The sequence below is a fragment of the Poecilia reticulata genome, linkage group LG17 (assembly GCF_000633615.1).
Source record: "Poecilia reticulata strain Guanapo linkage group LG17, Guppy_female_1.0+MT, whole genome shotgun sequence".
NCBI lineage: Eukaryota > Metazoa > Chordata > Actinopteri > Cyprinodontiformes > Poeciliidae > Poecilia > Poecilia reticulata.
This window is the reverse complement of record NC_024347.1, coordinates 22753179-22771394: the sequence shown is the minus strand read 5'-3', so window position 1 is coordinate 22771394 and position 18216 is coordinate 22753179. Positions and strand designations below refer to the sequence as shown.

Sequence of the window (18216 nt, the reverse complement as noted above, 5' to 3'; positions counted from 1 at the left end):
TGCTTTACAAGCTCCTTACAAATCTTGATTGAGCCACTCCACTGGTTATATAATTACTATTTTAACAGGATTCATGTTTCCATGCAGAGAATCTTGCTTTTACCAAATGACAATCTGATGTCTAGTAAGCAGATTTTAATACCACAATGAAGTGATACTCTGAGTGATACAGTGTAACTAAAGCCAGGTTACTTAATGTTGTCTTAATGTATTTAACATGGTATAAGAATTGACTGATTTTGGTAGAAATATTTGCCATAAATTCCCCATAAAATTTGGTATTTATCCTTTAAGGTGACTAAAAAGAGTCAGACCTTTAGAAAATGTGACTCTAGAAAATGTTAGTATGTACAAAGATGGAAATGTATCATGGAAAATGTGAAGGAAGTATAGAACCGAGTAAAGAACCAAGTAGATTTAGTCCAGTACACACACGGTGTACTTTATGTAACGGAGATGTATCATAATTAGAAAGACTTCAAATACATGACAGCACTTTAAGTTTTTCTCTCTTTTCTTCACTACATAAAAAAATTATCGTAGTGATGTCAACATGAGTTGCAAGATAGGGAAAAGTTTGATTGCAGCTTCAAACACTGACCTTAAAGAAGAGATTATGTATCTAATTTCTACAAAGGAAAAGCTTCTGGAAGACGATGCTTTTGCCATAAATAAGTTTGCTTTGATATTTGTGATAATAAATGTATCTGCTGTATTTCACCCTCGTCTTCTCTTCCACGGCATGAATTTGTGGCAGTTACCAGCCCTGCAGCTCTTGCAGTTTGCCCCTCTTGGTTTCCTTGACATTTCTGAGACCATGTCAGAACAGCCTGAACATGGCGGCTGAGTGCCGCAGTGTTGGGGTGTGAAAAGGCCTTTGGCAGCTCTTCTCATCCCGTGATTGATTTGGATCCTCGAGTCAACCCGATATAGGTCCAAAGGCCTTTGGGATGGTCAAGCAAATGATGTTTGACTGGATGAGACGTTTTTCTCGAGTGTAGTGTGAGTACTGAGAAGATGATGACCTTCGTGGTCTTTCGGATGGGGACATTTCTGAAGACTTGAGGGATCAGATTGACAGATTGACACATAGCACTGCCTTTCTTCCTGACTAGCCTCTAGTAGCAATGAGTAAAAGTTGATCTGAAGAACTTTGCTCTATTTTAGAAGCTTTTTGCAGTATCTGTTTATAATACAAACATCTGTTACACCCAGGATGTCATAGAGAGCTCAGATCAGTGAAGCAATTTGTGTCATTAAAGATTTGTAGAATAAACCTTAGTCAAAATAATGCTTTAGATTTTCATGTTTGCTTTATTCCTTTTAGTCTCAATATTTGCCTTTTAGTTGTTTCAATAAATTCAGATTAGAAGAAAATTGCAATCAACCAAACAGCATTACATAGGACTAGATATAACTTCACAGACCTGGCTGATTTAAACTAATCCTACTCACCTTTTTTGTTCCAGGACATAATTGTTTTTATTTTGGAGTGGCCCAGTAAAAGTTAGGACTTGAAACCAATGGAGAATGTGGGGCGGGAACTAAAGATTAGGGCGATGGCCAGGACTCAACTTTAGATCTCACCATTTAGTGATGAGGGCTTTTCATAGTAGGAGAAAAGGTTGAGGAAAATATGCTTAAATTACATGAAAATGTATTCAAACTGAGAGCTACTTTGTTTATTTTGCTTAAAATTTAGGCTTAAAAATAACATGAGAATACTGTTTAGTCACTCCGACGTCGTGCCATATGCACATTCAGTTGGTCAGATAAAACAAAAAATGCTTTCCAGTGATCTCTTTGGATAACTTTTACTACATTCTTCACATTCACTGCCCTCACTTGCCCCCTTTTTCACCCGGGCCATCCTCCACTGTAAATTCCCTCCACTGTCAGGTGAGAATGTGCTTGCACTATGACTTTATACGGACCTGTCACCCCGATAATGAAAAAAACGGCAGTGTAACAAGAGATCAGAGGGGTACTGGGTTTGAGAAGTCTTTTTTTTTTTTTTTTCCCCTCCACATTAATATCTGCAATCATTCACCGGGATGGAAGATGGTAATATTCTCCTCCTGCAGGGGACACGAGCGGTGGGGGGACCTGGTGGTCTCCCAGAGGAGCACGCGGCAGGAGATGGAGCTCCTTTTAAAACATTAAAGGTTCCTCTGTGATGTGTAGGGTTTGGATGGAACACTTAAATCAGAAAATAGGTCATGAGCAGTCCCACAATAATTAGATTTAAAAATTGATACTATTAATGAGTCAGGGAATCCCTTTGTAACCTTGACTTATTCATGCAACTTATCTGTCTGAACTGATAACAAATCAGTTGGAAAGTTTCATTTGGTATGCGTTATGCTGTCGCTGTGCATAAATGGGAGTTGCATATTTGCAAACTACATTTAGGTGAAAGCTTTTTTTTTTTCTCAGAATGAAAGTACATTTTGTAATCCTCTATTGTTCTCTCTCTCTTTCTGTTTCTGTCTTTTGCATTGTTTTCCAGATTTCCGTCTTGTAGAAAACCTGTCGGGTGAGCTAAAAAAAGAGAGCCTCTGGATGATAGAAATTATAAAATGCACAATGACAAATGGCCAAACATCCCCTTCTCTTAAAKCTCCAATCTTGTGAGATAGCATGAGACACAATTCTGTCTTATTAGCAGGAATGTGTGCCACTTGTGAATTTGTAAAAAGAAAAAAAAAAATCTTTATGGTATATTTATAGATTTGTCAATGTAAAGATGTAGATGTTGGATATTATTTCTGCAACACTAGCTCTGCACATGGCCTCACTGCCTGCACATTAAAGTTTGATGTTTAGGGAGACTTCCTCATTCTTTGTTCATGCCAAAAGTTGAGAACATCAACACCTCCCTGCTCCCCCCCCCACCAAAAAAAATAAATAAATAAACCAAACTACAATCAGCTACTGCTGTATAAAACTGCTCTGTCCAAAGACTACATTCAGCTTGCCCCCCTCAAAGTTCACTTATTAATGCATTTAATCCATTTGTTTAATTCTTACAAAACCATTGTGCCGTTGCCAAGCAACCACCACAGACTCCAGGAAATCGCAGTTGGAAACCCGTTTCAGCAGGAACACAAAGGAGGATCTCAACTAAAATGATTAACTATTCCCTTTTTAAAGAAATGGGGTGCTGGGAACAACCTAAAGGACTACAATAAAGCACACTCGCTACTACTACTTTACTTTAGCATTATGAAGTGAAACGTACTTACAATACATGTTTTAATACTGTAATTAGCTATGAAATTAATCTGATTAGTTAAGTGATTTTTGGTATTCATCTTTTCAACGCCGTACCCGACTTGATGAAAACCCCCAAAAAATCAAAAAGTGAAATAGATGATAATCTGTTTCATAAAGGTTAAGTAATTGAGCTGGATCAAGAAGAAACGGTGAAAGCAGATGGTTGCGTTTGGCTTAAGAAGTCCTCTCACAATGAGAGAGGAGTGGTGAAGGAAATTTGTAGTTAACGTAATAATTAATTTAGAAAAACAATCTCGAAATGCTTCTTTGTAATAAACAGTTGTTAAAGCAAGAGTAATTTATTTTTTCAATGTGAAGAGAACTCGTTATACTGGGACAAACCAAACCTGTGGAGTGCTTTTCTACTTTGTGAAGTAAAAATGAACAAAACAGGACTCTAGGGTAATGGAAAAGTAACATTTTACCCAAAGAGCTCTGATTATTCTTAATCTATAAAGTAGAAGGTGCATTAAGGTTAAAAAAAAGTGGTGCATGGATTCAGACCTCCTGTTCAAGCCAGTGTGAAGAGTGATGATTGGGTGTTGCACCATTATGATGCTTTGTGGCTAGAAAATTAGGAAGACTTCACTGACTGTAGCAAATGCAAAAAAGGAGCATTCAGTATTTTTTTTAATAATAACAATTGTTAAGGTGATGATGGTGAGATGGCTTTTTCTGCTTTACGAGTTGCATTGAGGTAAAACGCAGATATAAAACAGTATTGCTGTGAATTTAAGCTACAATCAGGGCTAAATCTGACATTTTTCTATGACTATAATTCTCATTTTTTAATAAAACAAMATTTTTATCCATACGGTTCATCTCTTTGTCCATTCCTCATGTGCTTCATGTCTCTTGTTTTTCTCAGCATCCTTTTTTGTCATGTTTATACTTTAAAAACTAGTTAAGGAGGACAGAGTACTGTAAAATTTGCATTTGAAATAAAAGGATTTTGACAAATGTGTAGGAAACCTGTGTAGCTTTGGACGCACGTTGTGTTAAAATAGCTGTAAGCCAGTTACTGGTGTGGCTTAAATTATTTCAACGGAACAATTCCCCAAAACCAGAAATGAATAAAATTGATAGTTGGAACTGCTTGTAAAGTTGAGAGGGCATGGCTTATTACCATGCGTATTACCACTGTGATTAAACAATGTCACCTTGCAGGGGAGAAATTCTCCACAATTCCTGCAAGATGGCCCCTGAATTACCTATAACTCGTGGCTAATGCGATTGTGATGATGGTGAACTTGGTGTATTCCTAATTAGTAACATCCTTAATGTCAATCTAGCTGTGATAATGGGCAACATTAGTCGACGGAGGAAATTGATTGAGACGTAATTTGCTGAAGTAGCTTGAGGGTACCACGGCAAAGTCGTGGAGAAGGTATCCTGTCACGTTGAGAGGAAATGTTGTGGCAAATGCTGTCGGTGGCCTTCATTGCTCTAATTATCCGTTTTGTCCAAAAATGTCCCGTCTGTTAGAGTTCGTCTCTCTAGAATGTGATTCCTCCCACCTGTTTTTAAAAGGGAAAACCCTTTCCTCCAGACTCCTCTGGCGTGGAGCGCAACGAGAAGTCGGTCGGAACAGGCAGTACGTTTGAAAGCTGGCCTCGTGCGCCGTCTGCTTTCCACAGCGGCTCCCCCGTGACCCAGGAGGATTAAGCTGGGCCGTAGCACTTTTCTTTCAGGTTAGCTGATTTATGTGGCTTCTGCAGAGAAACAAAGGGCCTGAATTTGTTTGAAGTGCTCAGGTGAAGACCCTGAGATGGCACTTTCAAAAAAAGCTCCCACTGGGACTGAAATCTCTTGAGCCACACCTGTCAAGGCAGAGCTCAGATCCTCGCGGCACCCTTTCACCTGCGCAGGCAGCCGCCGCTCCACCTGTGCGCTGTCTCTCCCCATCAGGTGTTCCCACCTCAGAGCCGAGAGATTAAACGCGCCGCGTGTGATTGACAATAAGTCATGACACATGAGCAAAGTAATGATATTTTATGAAGCTGGTAATTCTGCCAAAACGTGGAAGCCGTCCCATGTGACCTAGATTCCTGTCTTTCCGGAGATGGATTGATTCAACCTTCCTTTTCGTTTTCCTAATTTTCTAATTAGCGATTCCGCGACACTTTGACATTCAACCTTGAATTATTTCCTCCTCCGCTCAAAAAGCAAGCATTTGTTCCGGATCTGAAAAGAAAACTAACAAAGCATGTTAATGTTCTTGTTCATTCCATGATCAAACATAATCATTCTCTTCTCTAGAGGAGATCTCCCTTTGGGCTAATTTCTGGTGCTGTTACTTGCATGTCTGACAAATTAGAGCTGGCGAGGAGGTGGAAGCGCTGAAGTTGACATTAGCATTGTCATTAGCATTTTATTCCTTTCTAGATGAACAGAATTCAAAATTTTGTTAGGCATTAGGACGATTGGAGGGGTTTAGGCTAATGGGGCATCCCCAGAACTGTTAACGGGTGGAGTCAGAAAATAGCTTTTTATTGCTGAGCACAGACAAGACTTACGTTTTATAATAAGTATGTAAGTTTTTATTTGACTAGTACCTTCCAAAGAAGTGCTGTTGATATGGTTTTAGAGAGAAAATGCATAATAAAATACAGATTAATCAGTTCAATTAGTAAATCATTGAATATGTTTTCATCACAGAAAGTATAAGTAAAAATACTTGAGTTTTAGAAAGTATGATGAGTTTTTAAAACTTTGCTTATTAACATAAACAAGGTATAGTCCGAAAGAATGAATACATTTCATTTATTGATCATATTTCTCAAATGGTAGAGAGTCCTGTAGTTTAGTTTTGTAACAGAGTATATTTAAGACATTTTACAATTTGTGACAATACAGCCACAAGCCTCAGTGGATTTTATTGAGATTTAGACCAACATATAAAAGCTTAACAAAGAAATGAACATAAAAATATGGTTCGTTTGTTTTCGTCCTCCTCAGAGTCATTGCTTTGTATAACTTTTCTCAGTTTCACCATTATTTACATCTAGAGACATACATTTTCCTCTTTGTAAAATCTCAAACATTTACTTTCACTTTTATTAACACCTGAATAAGCTTTTTATTTTGAGCTGTTTCATTATAACTCTGACTTTATGTTTAATGTTGTAAAGCTGCAAGCTGACTATCTGCTGTATATTGTTCTGTAACCAAGTCCTGCTTTCAAACTCCCCACAAAGTAGCCGTTCGGACATTTACTAGGCCTCATAATGCTTTTTTTTCACTAAATGAAGTTATACATTTAAATTAAACAAAGGTGGACTCGAATTTTATTCACAGGTATCGAAATAGAAAGGACTGAATAAACTTTTTGAAATCTTATAAAAGTTATAAACCATGACTTCTTCTCTTTCCCCTTCAATGCATTACTTAGAGTTTGTCTGTTAGATAAAATCATAATGAAATATCTTGAAGTTTACAGTTGGAAGTTGAAAAAAGTGTGTGAAGAGTTTAGCTATCCACTTACCTACTATATACGTATACACCATGTAAGCTAGGAATGGCGACGTCTATATTATTTTCTCCCATTTTATTTCTTTTTTGACAGAGATGTCAGCATATCTGATCTAATTCCCATGTTGAAACAACCTTGCGCAGATTTGTATTTCAAAGTCTTGTAGTTTTGAGCTAAAATTTCATATGAAATTATTTTGCAGAGTCGGCTTCACCAGATAACCATGGCTTTCAGACTCAACAGAATGTTGTCTTTGCTTCGTTTTTTTCTTTCTTTCTGACATGTGACAAATAAAGCATCCTAACCCCACAGATCAGAATGCATCTTCTCATCTGCTGCTTTAACTTGTGCAACAGACAAACAGTCATTTTAATAAAGCGCCTCTTGTGCTCAGCCACCGTATCATTCCTGGAGGCATGCTGAACACCAGGAAATGGGAGCCAAACAAGCCTATTTCTCTCTGTCAGGCATTAAGCTGAATAGGAAGCAGCATCATTTTCTGCTTCTGCAGGGCAGAGGCACTGAGACACACGTATTGCAGCTCTGTCTGTTTACAGAGCTGGGAATGAGGATGCTGGGGGAACGACACAGAAGCCATTGTCAACCAGCCTTGTTACTGTCAAGCAAGAGTCGGGCAGCAGCAAAAGCCAAACAGTGTGTTTAAACAAACACTCTGCGCTGCAGGTGGGGGTGGGGGTATCGTTCTTAGTCGGACTGAATGCCCCTCACCCATTTTCGAAGCTGTGATAAATATAAAAAAAAATAAATAAATGTTTGCGATCATTACCACAACGTGTTTCCACACATCCGCCACCCTCCAACATCCTCATTTGTATTATTTAGGGGGAAAATGACAATAAGGACCTTCCATGTCTCAGAGTTGGAATCCATATTCATCTTAATTGGTGCCTGGCAGGTTGCGCGGAATGGAGATGGATTTGAAGTCATTTACTGGAAGTTCTTGACAGGCGCAGTGGAAGAGAACGGGGGGCCCCCGTGCCGGCACACATAGCTTCAAAATCATCTGTCAAAATTTAGCATATCTGAGGAGAAGGCTGCCTGTCATCTCCGATGTACATCTAACCATGCACATGGGCGCATTTGATCAGGAGCTGTGTTGTACCCTCGATGTAAAGCACATTCATCAAGTTGATATTTGGTTGACAAGACAAAATATGAAGAAAAAAAAAAAAAACGCTCCATAAAGGAGACAGTGGGGGTTTTAAAATGAGGTGAACATAGTGCTAAGTCAGTTTTTTAAATTATTTACTTGTGCATCGTGATATCAAACTAAACTGTTTTAAGCTTAGACTGCAGTGTTCACTTTTTATCCTGATTTAGCTCTGTTACATTTGATGCGGTTTGTTGGTTTCGCCTCAAAAACAAACAAAAAAAAAAAAAACATTGCTGACAAGCTCACAGCTCAGCCAAAGAGATTATCAGTGGAAATCTTCACTCTAACTTCTTTATTTCCCCCCAAATCAATGTGGTGAACAGCAAGACGTGATTGATAATGATATTGAGATTGATCGTCTAAATCCCTTCCCACAGTTCAAAGTCCCCAAACAGAGAACATACACATGCAATTCGGTGCAGAGATAGAACTTGGCAGGAGCTGCCAATAGATAAGTGAAATAGGGCCAGACTGAAAAGGCCTATCAGTCCCTCAGGGGCTTAGCTGCCGGATTGTGAAGCTCTAAACTGGCCGCGGTGGAGGGAGATAGTCGACATTGGTTTTAAATTACCCCAGATTGCCTTGTGGTTTCAGTCTGCGGGGCTGCCAGCAGACAAGATGTTTGTTAAAACAAGTGCAGACACTAAGGCAGATTGGGGCGAAGGGTGGACCTGTGATTTCCTGGCCCGACAGAACAGGTTGGAAAGCTGGTAATTGCAGAATTGGCAGACAGGCTAAGGAGGTTTTGCAGCAATGATATCTGCCGCTGGGACTGGGGAAGGGATGTTGCTATAGAGGTGCATTGGTACCTGCTTTAGGACAGGCAAATACAATACAAACATCTTATATAGACATGGGCACATCACTGCTGTCCAGTTAAAACTCTGATTTTAAACACTTTCAAAACCACTAAAACTTTCCATATTAACATTTTATGATTTAAAGTTAGTCTGAGAAACAAGTGATAATCTGGATTGACAAACGTTTCCTCAGCTGAACCCATCGTTGCCCCTCCCACACTTGTTGTTGAAGGCTATTACACTTTTCCAATTCAACAATTTAATTTAATTTTTTATTTTTTATTTTTTTTGCAGAATGGACTTGGGCAGCCTTGYAGTAAATGCTCCCTGTTTGTATTTACATTTTAACAGAAACATGGGATGTTGAAATATTTTTGTACCCTTAAAAATCAAAGAAAAATCCTGACTGTAATCAAACTTTTCTGATTTCTGATCAACTTTTTGAATTTTTCAACTTGTGTTTTGACTTCCTATCTTTGGTTTAAGCTCCAAGTCTCTTGATTTTGGAAGACCTCTTTACCATCACCCTAATCTTTAGCTTCTATGTTGGGACTCCAGGATATCACCACTGTAGAACATTAATATTACTACTAGTCAGAAAAAAATGTTGAAATAATAAAAAATATTTCTAAGTCTGCCGACTTTATTAAATAATGGAACATAAGAGAATTAATGAAAAACCGCATATAAGCTTTAAAAGATGGCACAACCAAACCACAAACCACAAATTTAAATAAACAGTCACTTCTCAGAAATAATGAAGAAACACTGCAATACTTCAGCAGAATAGAAACATTTTTTATTGTCCCACAGTCTGGAAATTCAGGTTCATCGAGACACGTAGGTCCAGAAAAAGATAACAGTAAAAATGTATAAAGGCAAACAAAATTAAGAATAACATCCTGTACATTAAAGACAAGATTGCAACTGAATCATAATGGGTAGTTATCAGAAATGTCGTAGTGCAGTCCAACAAATGTGCAGCTGAGTAGAATAATTTTTAGAAACCGTACATGTTTTTCTTTACATAAAAACTGAGAGTCGTGAAAACAGAGATGTGCAAATAACAGCAGATATGTTATGGAGGACAAACATTTGGGATGTGAACACCAAGACTCTGAACTCGCTGGACGACCTGGTGGTTTTAAATTCACTTTGAAATGTCTTAAATGCCTTGTTGCTAAAAATGTGCTATGCAAATAAAATTTGATTAATTTGATTGACTGGCATCAAGTCTGAAATCACTTCGCCTGTTGCTTCTTGAAAGCCAGTCCCTTTCCACAACTGTTGAGACGCCTGGCAGCAGAATACCGTGGACGTGTAGAAGCACATGATGTGTTTGTTTTTCCATCAGCTCTTCGGTGTTGCATTGTCACCCTCTCATTTTTATTCTTCTTGGCACGCCGCCACGGTGCAAAACTTTCACACACACACTCTCCTGCACACAGCTTTTAATGTCCAAAGTTTACTTTTGTTACAGGTGCAATAACAAAAGGCCTTTTAAGTCTGACTTGAAAATCTTTAGGAGAAATTGGCTCCAGCATTGAGGGGTTGAGATATTGATTCTGGCCTCTGGCTCGGTCTAGGAAAAGATGGATAGATTTCTTTTGAAATGCACTCTGCGTGAGAATATAAAGACTATTGTGTGTTCTCACTCAGGAATAAATTGTTTCATGACATATCTAGGGCCACCTTTTAAGCTTCAAGCCGCTTGCTTCTCTTGAAAGGCGAATGTTGACAGGGTGGAGCACATTCATCTGTGCTCCCAGACTACCCACACCTCATAGAAGCATTTATTGAAAGTTAAAGCTCCTTCAGAGAGCTGGCAGCAGCTCGTCGGAATATCTATTTCAGCAGCTGCTGAGGCTGATTATATGGGGGTTGAGCCACACACTGGCAGCGATATGCACCTCCTGCCGAGGGAAGAACTATTATGATGGTAGTGACTGATGTGTTCATCTGCATGAATTTGTACAATCAGAAGCGCTTGTTTGTTTTGGTGACACGCCACATGTTATCTGTGACAAATTTTGGTTTTTGATTTACGACACGGGGAACGGCGGAGTCGCGCTCATTTGAAGGAACTTGTGATAATCTCTGTTGGAACGAAATGCCTCTCAGTGTTTACCTCCGTGCAGAACCGCTGCACGGTGGGTCAATAAGAGGTAGCAGGCATTATTGGAGAGTTTCCCAATACCGACACCAAGAGCCTCGAGCGTCGATCAAAGCGGTGCAAATTGATTTATTGCCTGTTCACACCCTGTTACCCTCTCTTAATGATACCTTGCATTGACTGTTGTCAACACGAAAAGCAAGAATGGGTTAGTTCAACACAGAAATCAGATCCCTATATGGAAAAGGTAGAAAATACAATTACCAAGAGAAGACACTGTGTAATTTAGTTCATTATCACTTTCCGCTCTCATTGAGGTATAAAATTGCAGGTTTCTTGTGTTTTCATTGTGTCGACCTCTGGCATCACATTTAACTACGGTTCCTGTTTGAAGTGCCTTCATGCCCCTTCAAGTCTTTAACATTTTCCCACAATCTTCAAAGTAGTTTAGTGCTTTTGTTTTGTGATTGACCAACACAAAGAAGTGAAAAMGTTTGAAGTGGATTGAAAATATGTGGCTTTAAAAATTATTTGCAAATGAAAATCCGGAGAGTGCAGCATTATTAAAACCATATAGCCCTGACTGTTCACATAAAGCTTTGGGGACATTAAAAGCAAGTTTAAGTTATAAAGAAATATTTCAACATCTGCCAGTGCAATGTTCAACATCTACAAAACCCATCAATACAAAAAGCCTAGCAACAGGAGAGATCCACTGCTCAGGTGGGAAAATCTGGTGACAGGATTAATTAATTATTCACTACTTTGCACATTTGGCATTTATAGAAGAGCGGTAAGAATTTTATGTTATTGAAAGAAAATCATAAGATCCCTTGGTGCCATGTAGGGGACAGAGAAAACATGTGGAGGAAAGTAATCTGGTGACCAACAGTGAGACTCTGCAGAACCTGACTGCATGCTGAGGAGGAAGTTTAGCCGTTTGCCTCAGACGTGATGGACCAGGAAGATAGCTAAAAGTTGCATTTTACTGGTCCAGATGGACACTGGCCTGGAACTAAATCCAACTGTGAGTCTGTGGTAAGATTCAGTACGTTAACAGATGCTCTACATCTAGTCTGACTGAGAGAGAAATGAGATTTCAGACTGTAAAAAACATGCAGCTACAATCACAGTAGTGCATGGATGTGTGAGTACCTATGTGCACTTTGTGATGGTCTATTGCAAAAATATCCTGTTAAAACTTAACATTTCCGGTCAGTAAGTGACAAAGTGTAAAAAAAAAAAAAACTAAATTAAAAAGGGACCTACAATTTTCGTTAAGTGCATATTTTCTCAAATTGAACATCTTCACAGTTAGAAGATGGTTTTTAATGTATTGTTGCCAAATGAGGAAAGTAACAAGAGAATTGTTAATGGAGCAGAACTGTTAATGATGTCTTTGAAGGCGAAGAAGCTGCAAACTGCGTTTTTATCCCTCTACATTTTCCTGATTTATTATTGAACAGTGTGACATTTAAAATAAAGAGTTAAACCTTTCAAAAATTAAGCAAGAATCTGCCTCTGTGCTCTGCATATTTTTTTAAAGGACTTCTTTCCCCTCTTCAACAGCGTTCACAATTCTCTCCCCCTTCCCACTGGCTCTGAATATGCCTCTTTTCTTACCAGTACCGTTGATTTGAATATCAAACGCCAATAAAAGCCACCTCTACGGGTCTCTTCAAGCTCCGACATGCTGAGAGAAGCTGGCGGGGGGCACGGCCCAAAGAATCTTGAAACCATTGCGTCAAAATATTTAATGGCATGGATCCTGTTCCTACAACTCTGCAGCCAAAGAATCGTGTTAATGTTTTTCAAGTTACGTTTTGGCAAGACAGACATTGATATTCATTTGGAAGGCCAGCTGACTGGGCAAGCTGTGAACGATCTTTTTCAGCCCCCATCTTCGTAGGTCCGGAGTTTTCTTATAGATCGTCTAATGGTCTTCAGGTTCATTGCTGTCAGTTTGGCAATTTGCTCGATGTTAGACTCTATAAGCAGCTCATTTTCTGCCAGGTGGGTGGATTCATCAAACATCTTTTTCATTCTAATGTCACGTCTCTCAGTTATACATTGGAAAATAATAGCTTTTTAATAACAATACATTTATAATAGAATTTCTCAAGTGTTAGTACATCGTCTATCAGTCTTTCTGTGCTGAAATATCGGTGTGGTGCATGGACTGTAGCACATTTTTCCTCTTTTACAAGCAAACAAACTAAGGTGACCAGAGCCCATTACAGTATAAATCACAAGAAGAAAGAAATCCAGAAAATACGACACTAGAAATTTGATCATATGGAAAAGGAACATTGAAGTAAAAAAGTATATGTACTTTTCTGTGCACACCTCATAGGTATTTTTCATTTATGTCGAAGATGGCTGCTGATAGAGTCCCTAAATGGACACTGAAGGAAAAAATAAAAACTAAACTTTGTCGTATGCTCCATATAGTATCTTCCACCAGATACCAGATTGTATCTCACACTTAAGAGATACTATCTGGTACATCATACGTGGTGCGCACACAAAAGTATATTTTTTATTTTTTAATACAGTACAATGTCCCTTTAGAAACTAATCTGCCATTTACAGGAATACTTGATATCAATAAGTCAGGACAAGATCCCAACCCATATTAACTTTAAAGAGTTTTAAAGTATAAAATCAATTCTACAGTGTGCTGAAAATCAATGTAAAGAGGATAAAGTAAGAGTGATGTCCTTACGACGGAAAGTGTAAAGGCTCAAAGGCTGACGAACACAAATTTTGAAGCCTTTAAAATAATCTAAAACCCACAAATAAAACCAGGAATTGGTGTCTACTGACAACATCGTCTCAAAATGACCAAATTTTTTAACAATTGGAGACAGCTGGTACCCCAGATCATTTATTAGACCACAACCAAAATTCTTTTACACAAATATGATTATTGTTCTTGTGGCAACACTGTAGCCTGGCTACAGCCCACTCATTTCCATCCTAACAAGGCGAGGATTTTTCCGGACAAGCTCTCGACAACGACACATTTTTTTACCTGTGATACTTTGCAGTCGCGCCGCTTTATAACCACCCCCTCAAAAAGACAGTCAAAGCAACAAATACATCATCATGAGTTGCCCTGTGGTGCTGGGTATTAATTATCCTGTGTTCTGCACTCATTTGCACATGTACTGTAAATGTCACCAGAGAGATAAATAGGGAGACAAAAACTGCAGCTTGCTGTCTGCGTGCAGCAGAATGTCAGAGGGAGCTCGCAACAGATGAGATATTGGTTTTGGCTTGTTGTGGATTATAGGTCAAAGGACATTTCCACAAGCAATAAAATTAGCATGCCGTCTCTGTTTATATCCTTACAAACAGCATGCCAGAACACATTTTCATGTTCACCGTTTAGATTAATCTCTGGCAAGTTTCAGAGTAATAACGGGTACATCTGTTAACAACAGAAACCCTAATGTGATCGGAAGCAATACCATATAATTTTGTCCAAAGTCGTCTGCCAAGTCGGAAAACTACCAACTCTGATCTAAAAGCCATCTTTATATTTCATGCTTTTCCTCAGAATGAACTCCTTCCAGCCACCTACTGTTCTGACATTACATTTTTGTAGATTTATGAGTGGATTGAAAAGCACTTTGGGGCAAAAAAGAAAAAAAAAAAAAAAAAAAAGATCGTCTCTCACGTTCTCTGTGTGGCCTTTAAGGTGCGAGGAATAAAGGGGGTATTTGTATTAATCGATCACACGCCAAGCATGGTTGAAGCCTGGCCCTAATGGTTGCTTGCTGTCATTTTGCAAGCAGCTTATAAAAAGGATTAGAGTGGCTCTGTGGAGTGGGAGTGCGCGAACAGCAAAGTTCTGTGGCCGGCAAGGAAAATAAATCAATTTATGCTTGATGGCGGTGCGGCTGGGGAACATAATGTCTAACGATGATGGAGTTTGGACACTTCATACTTGTCATTGTGAAATTGGACTGCCGTGCTGCTAATGATGGTAATGTATGTTGTGCCTCGCCTACTACAGTAATCCTTCACTCTGTCTCACTTAAATGCATCTCATTGTCTGGCATATTGCATTATGAATACCGGCAGGAAAAAAAAAAAAAAGAAAGAAAAAGACAAGAATTTAATTTATATATTCATTCATTTGAGCTCCGAGGTAATGAGAAAAACTGGATAGCCATATAAATTCATTCATTTTTTTTTTTTTTTGTTCACAGGCGATTGTAACTTTGAGAAGCCGCTGGCAGCGTGTGGATACAGCCAAGGCAGAGATGATGACCTTGACTGGGAGCAGGTCAATTCCAGGGAGAAGACTTCATCAGATCCATGGATGCCCTCAGGTAAGGCCGGTGATGCTGGGCACATGATGAAAAGAAATCATGCTSAGAATAAGTAACTCAAAAAGCTGCACATTTAACACGGTCTGCTTTATGTTTGATGCAGTTACAAGCTGCTATGGACAAAAAAAAATTTGGTTTTTGAGTTAGTGAAAAATCCCATTTTTGAACTCTGACTCATTCTAACAAAGCCTTTTTTTTATTTAATAAAAAAAGGAAACTCACATATATTCTTATTTAAATGTATTCAAGTTCAACTTAACTTCAACGCAGTTCATTTAAGCCAGTCTGAAAAACGAACACACACATTTCCTATGTCAATATTTATATTTAAGAAGAAAAAAGAAAACAATAAAAAATAGTCAAAGTTTTCATTAGTTTTTGAGGAAGTAATTGATAATTTTACATGTTTTAAATGTTGGATGAAGCTTCATTGCAGATTTGATGTCAGAACAGAGACCAACTAGGAATAAGAGGAATGTTTTCCAGAAAAAAAAGAAAAAAAAGCAAAATATGGAAACCACAATCGCGTAAAGGATCGAGTGTTAGTGATGGCGATTAAAATAAGGAATATGATGTAAAAATAAAAACCATAGTACATGACTTGAGGAGATATACTCCATGTACAGCACTTAATCTCCCAAAGACACAACTAATTTGACAGCACATTTATGTGACAGATTCTGCCCTGTTTTATTACATTCATCACCCAATGGCTGCTTCAGTCTGCTGTTTTAGGTGTTCATACCAGACTTTCTCCTGATCTGCCCAGGACTCTGACTATAATTGGAATATAGTGTGCAGCTACTTTCAATAGCTTTTAGTGTTGGAGACTAATGAATATTTATTACAGCTTTATTCAGATTTGCACGCAACACGGAGCCACTTCATCTTGCATAGAAAGACAATACTTCTAATTCACTTCCAACTCTAGTCTAGTCTTTTTTTTCTGTTTGTTTTCATTGTTGATGTATGTGCCGCTTCTAATACAGTGAATCATTGAGACAGTCATATTAACTAACAACAATTGATATCAAAGCCCTCAGATCCATTTTAATTGAAGACGTCTATCTGGCAGTCACGTGCTGATATTCATTAGAATGCCTTTCCCTGCTTTTTGTATCCGTCGCACGCGATTTGTCTCCTTAATGTTGCATTGATCGTTCTTCATTTGACTTGAAATGCAAAGATATCACCACCTCTGAACACTGCGCTCCCTAGGAATTAGACTAATGGAATGGCGTTTCTTCTTTTCGTGTTATAACAAAGGTAGCATTGCAAACTAATGGATATTGTTTTTCCTCTCCTATCTGACGCCTAATCTAACAAAGGCTGCATCCCAGATAGATTGCATTGGCCCCCCTGGTGACAAAGGGGGAATTAATTAGCAAGCCCTCACTAATTTTAAACAGCAGTGCCCAGACCTGTTTGTGCGAGCACATCAGGGTGATGCGTGTTAAACTGCCCCGGAGAAATTACTTTCCCCCGGTAGGGGAAGTGTCTTTCTTTTTCCATCGCAATTGATTAATGGCGGGACACATGGAAGCCAAGCAAAGGTGACTGAAATCTGGGAAAGCCTCGACCTACAAATTAACACTATGCGTGCGGTCTAAATTGAACAGATCTAATTAAAATCCCATGTCTGGTTGGTTAAGAAGTGTCCCTGATTGTGCTTCCCAATTGGACCACACTTCAGACTGACACGTTTTCCACGTGTGCATCTTGAATTGCGCGAAATTAGCAGGTTGCAGCTCTTTCTCCATTTCAAAGTGTGAGCACTCAACCCGCTGTGTGAAACTGTAATCTCCCCTCTTTGACCAGACTGAAAGGGATGTGAAATGTAGTGTACTTGACAGGTAAAATTGTTTTACTGATGCTAGAGCAGGGGTTGATGGGTAAAAATGCATTTAGGTGAAAGCCACGCTGGTGGAAAAGCTATCTCACCCCTGATTGCTGTCTTACTCTCGACTCACACTTATGAATCTTCACAAAATGACCTTATCATACTCACACAAAGAGATTGTTATCCTACCTGGTGTGGCAGGATGGAAATGGAATTGATGTGGCAATCCTCAGAACAAAGAACAGAAGACATTACTACCTCAAGTACCTTTAAAATTGGTCGTAGACAGTATCTGTCTAAATAGGGGTATTCTCAATGTCACTGTGAATGGGTGATTTAAGTGATGATTTAGGTCTTTCCTGTTCTGATCTCCAAGCAAATAAAATCCTATAAGAGCTGTAATTCCCAGCTCTCGCATAAGCGCCGGTTCCCTCCTCATTCTTGAATCACTGTGGACTTTGTTCAAATGTAGGGTTTGTTTTGTCTTTTTTACATCTTTGTAAAAAAAAAAGTAAGTTGTACGTCTAAAGTCAAGAAGTAAAGTGTAGAATTTAAATTGGTTTATCAAATTTTAACGCACTGAATGTGAGGAAATTAAGCCACTTTTGTCAAAAGTCAAGTCCTGTTACTTCTACAGAATAGTTGCATCTGTTTTTTTGTTGTTTTGTTTTTTTTCTAGTAGTATGTATGTATTCTCATGAAAAAGTCAAACTCAACTCAACTCATTTCCAATCAGAAGCAAAAGAAAAACTTCCTCTTGACCCCAATGATCTTCCAGTCAAGTTTTTGTGTTTGTTCTTCAATCTAGACTGAAGAAAACTTTTCAGTTGTATTTCCTGTATTCTGTATGTCCAAAGACAACAGTCTTTGCTGATTCTGTTGATTGTTTTAAATAATATTTAGTGCTCACTTCACGCAAAAGACATTTGCTACATACCAGAAATCTGTATACATTTCAGTGAATTCTATTTGTAATGCCATCAAAGGTGCCAATATGCAGATATTTGTCGCAAAATGTGGCTTTTTGTGGTCTGATCCACTATCTACAAAACTCTGAACTGGCCCAAATATGTCAAATTGTGTTAAAAAAAAAAAATAATGAAAAAAGAAAATCCAGAATGGAGCAAACAGCCTTCTGGTCGCATGAGCAGGACACAAACAACGCCTGGAACTCCTGGTTGTTTGTGACGATGCACTCGCT

At 38.6% G+C, this 18216-nt stretch overlaps 1 protein-coding gene across 8 annotated transcripts in view; it reads left to right on the top strand.

The window, feature by feature from the left end:
* Positions 1-18216, top strand: part of LOC103479737 (protein tyrosine phosphatase receptor type M) — a 199910-nt gene that overhangs the window by 31449 nt on the left and 150245 nt on the right. For all 8 annotated transcript variants that reach the window (XM_008434350.2, XM_008434348.2, XM_008434355.2 and 5 more), the window contains exon 2: positions 15053-15175. In XM_008434350.2, coding sequence (XP_008432572.1) covers positions 15053-15175 — 123 coding nt within the window. The remainder of the gene's footprint in view (positions 1-15052; positions 15176-18216) is intronic.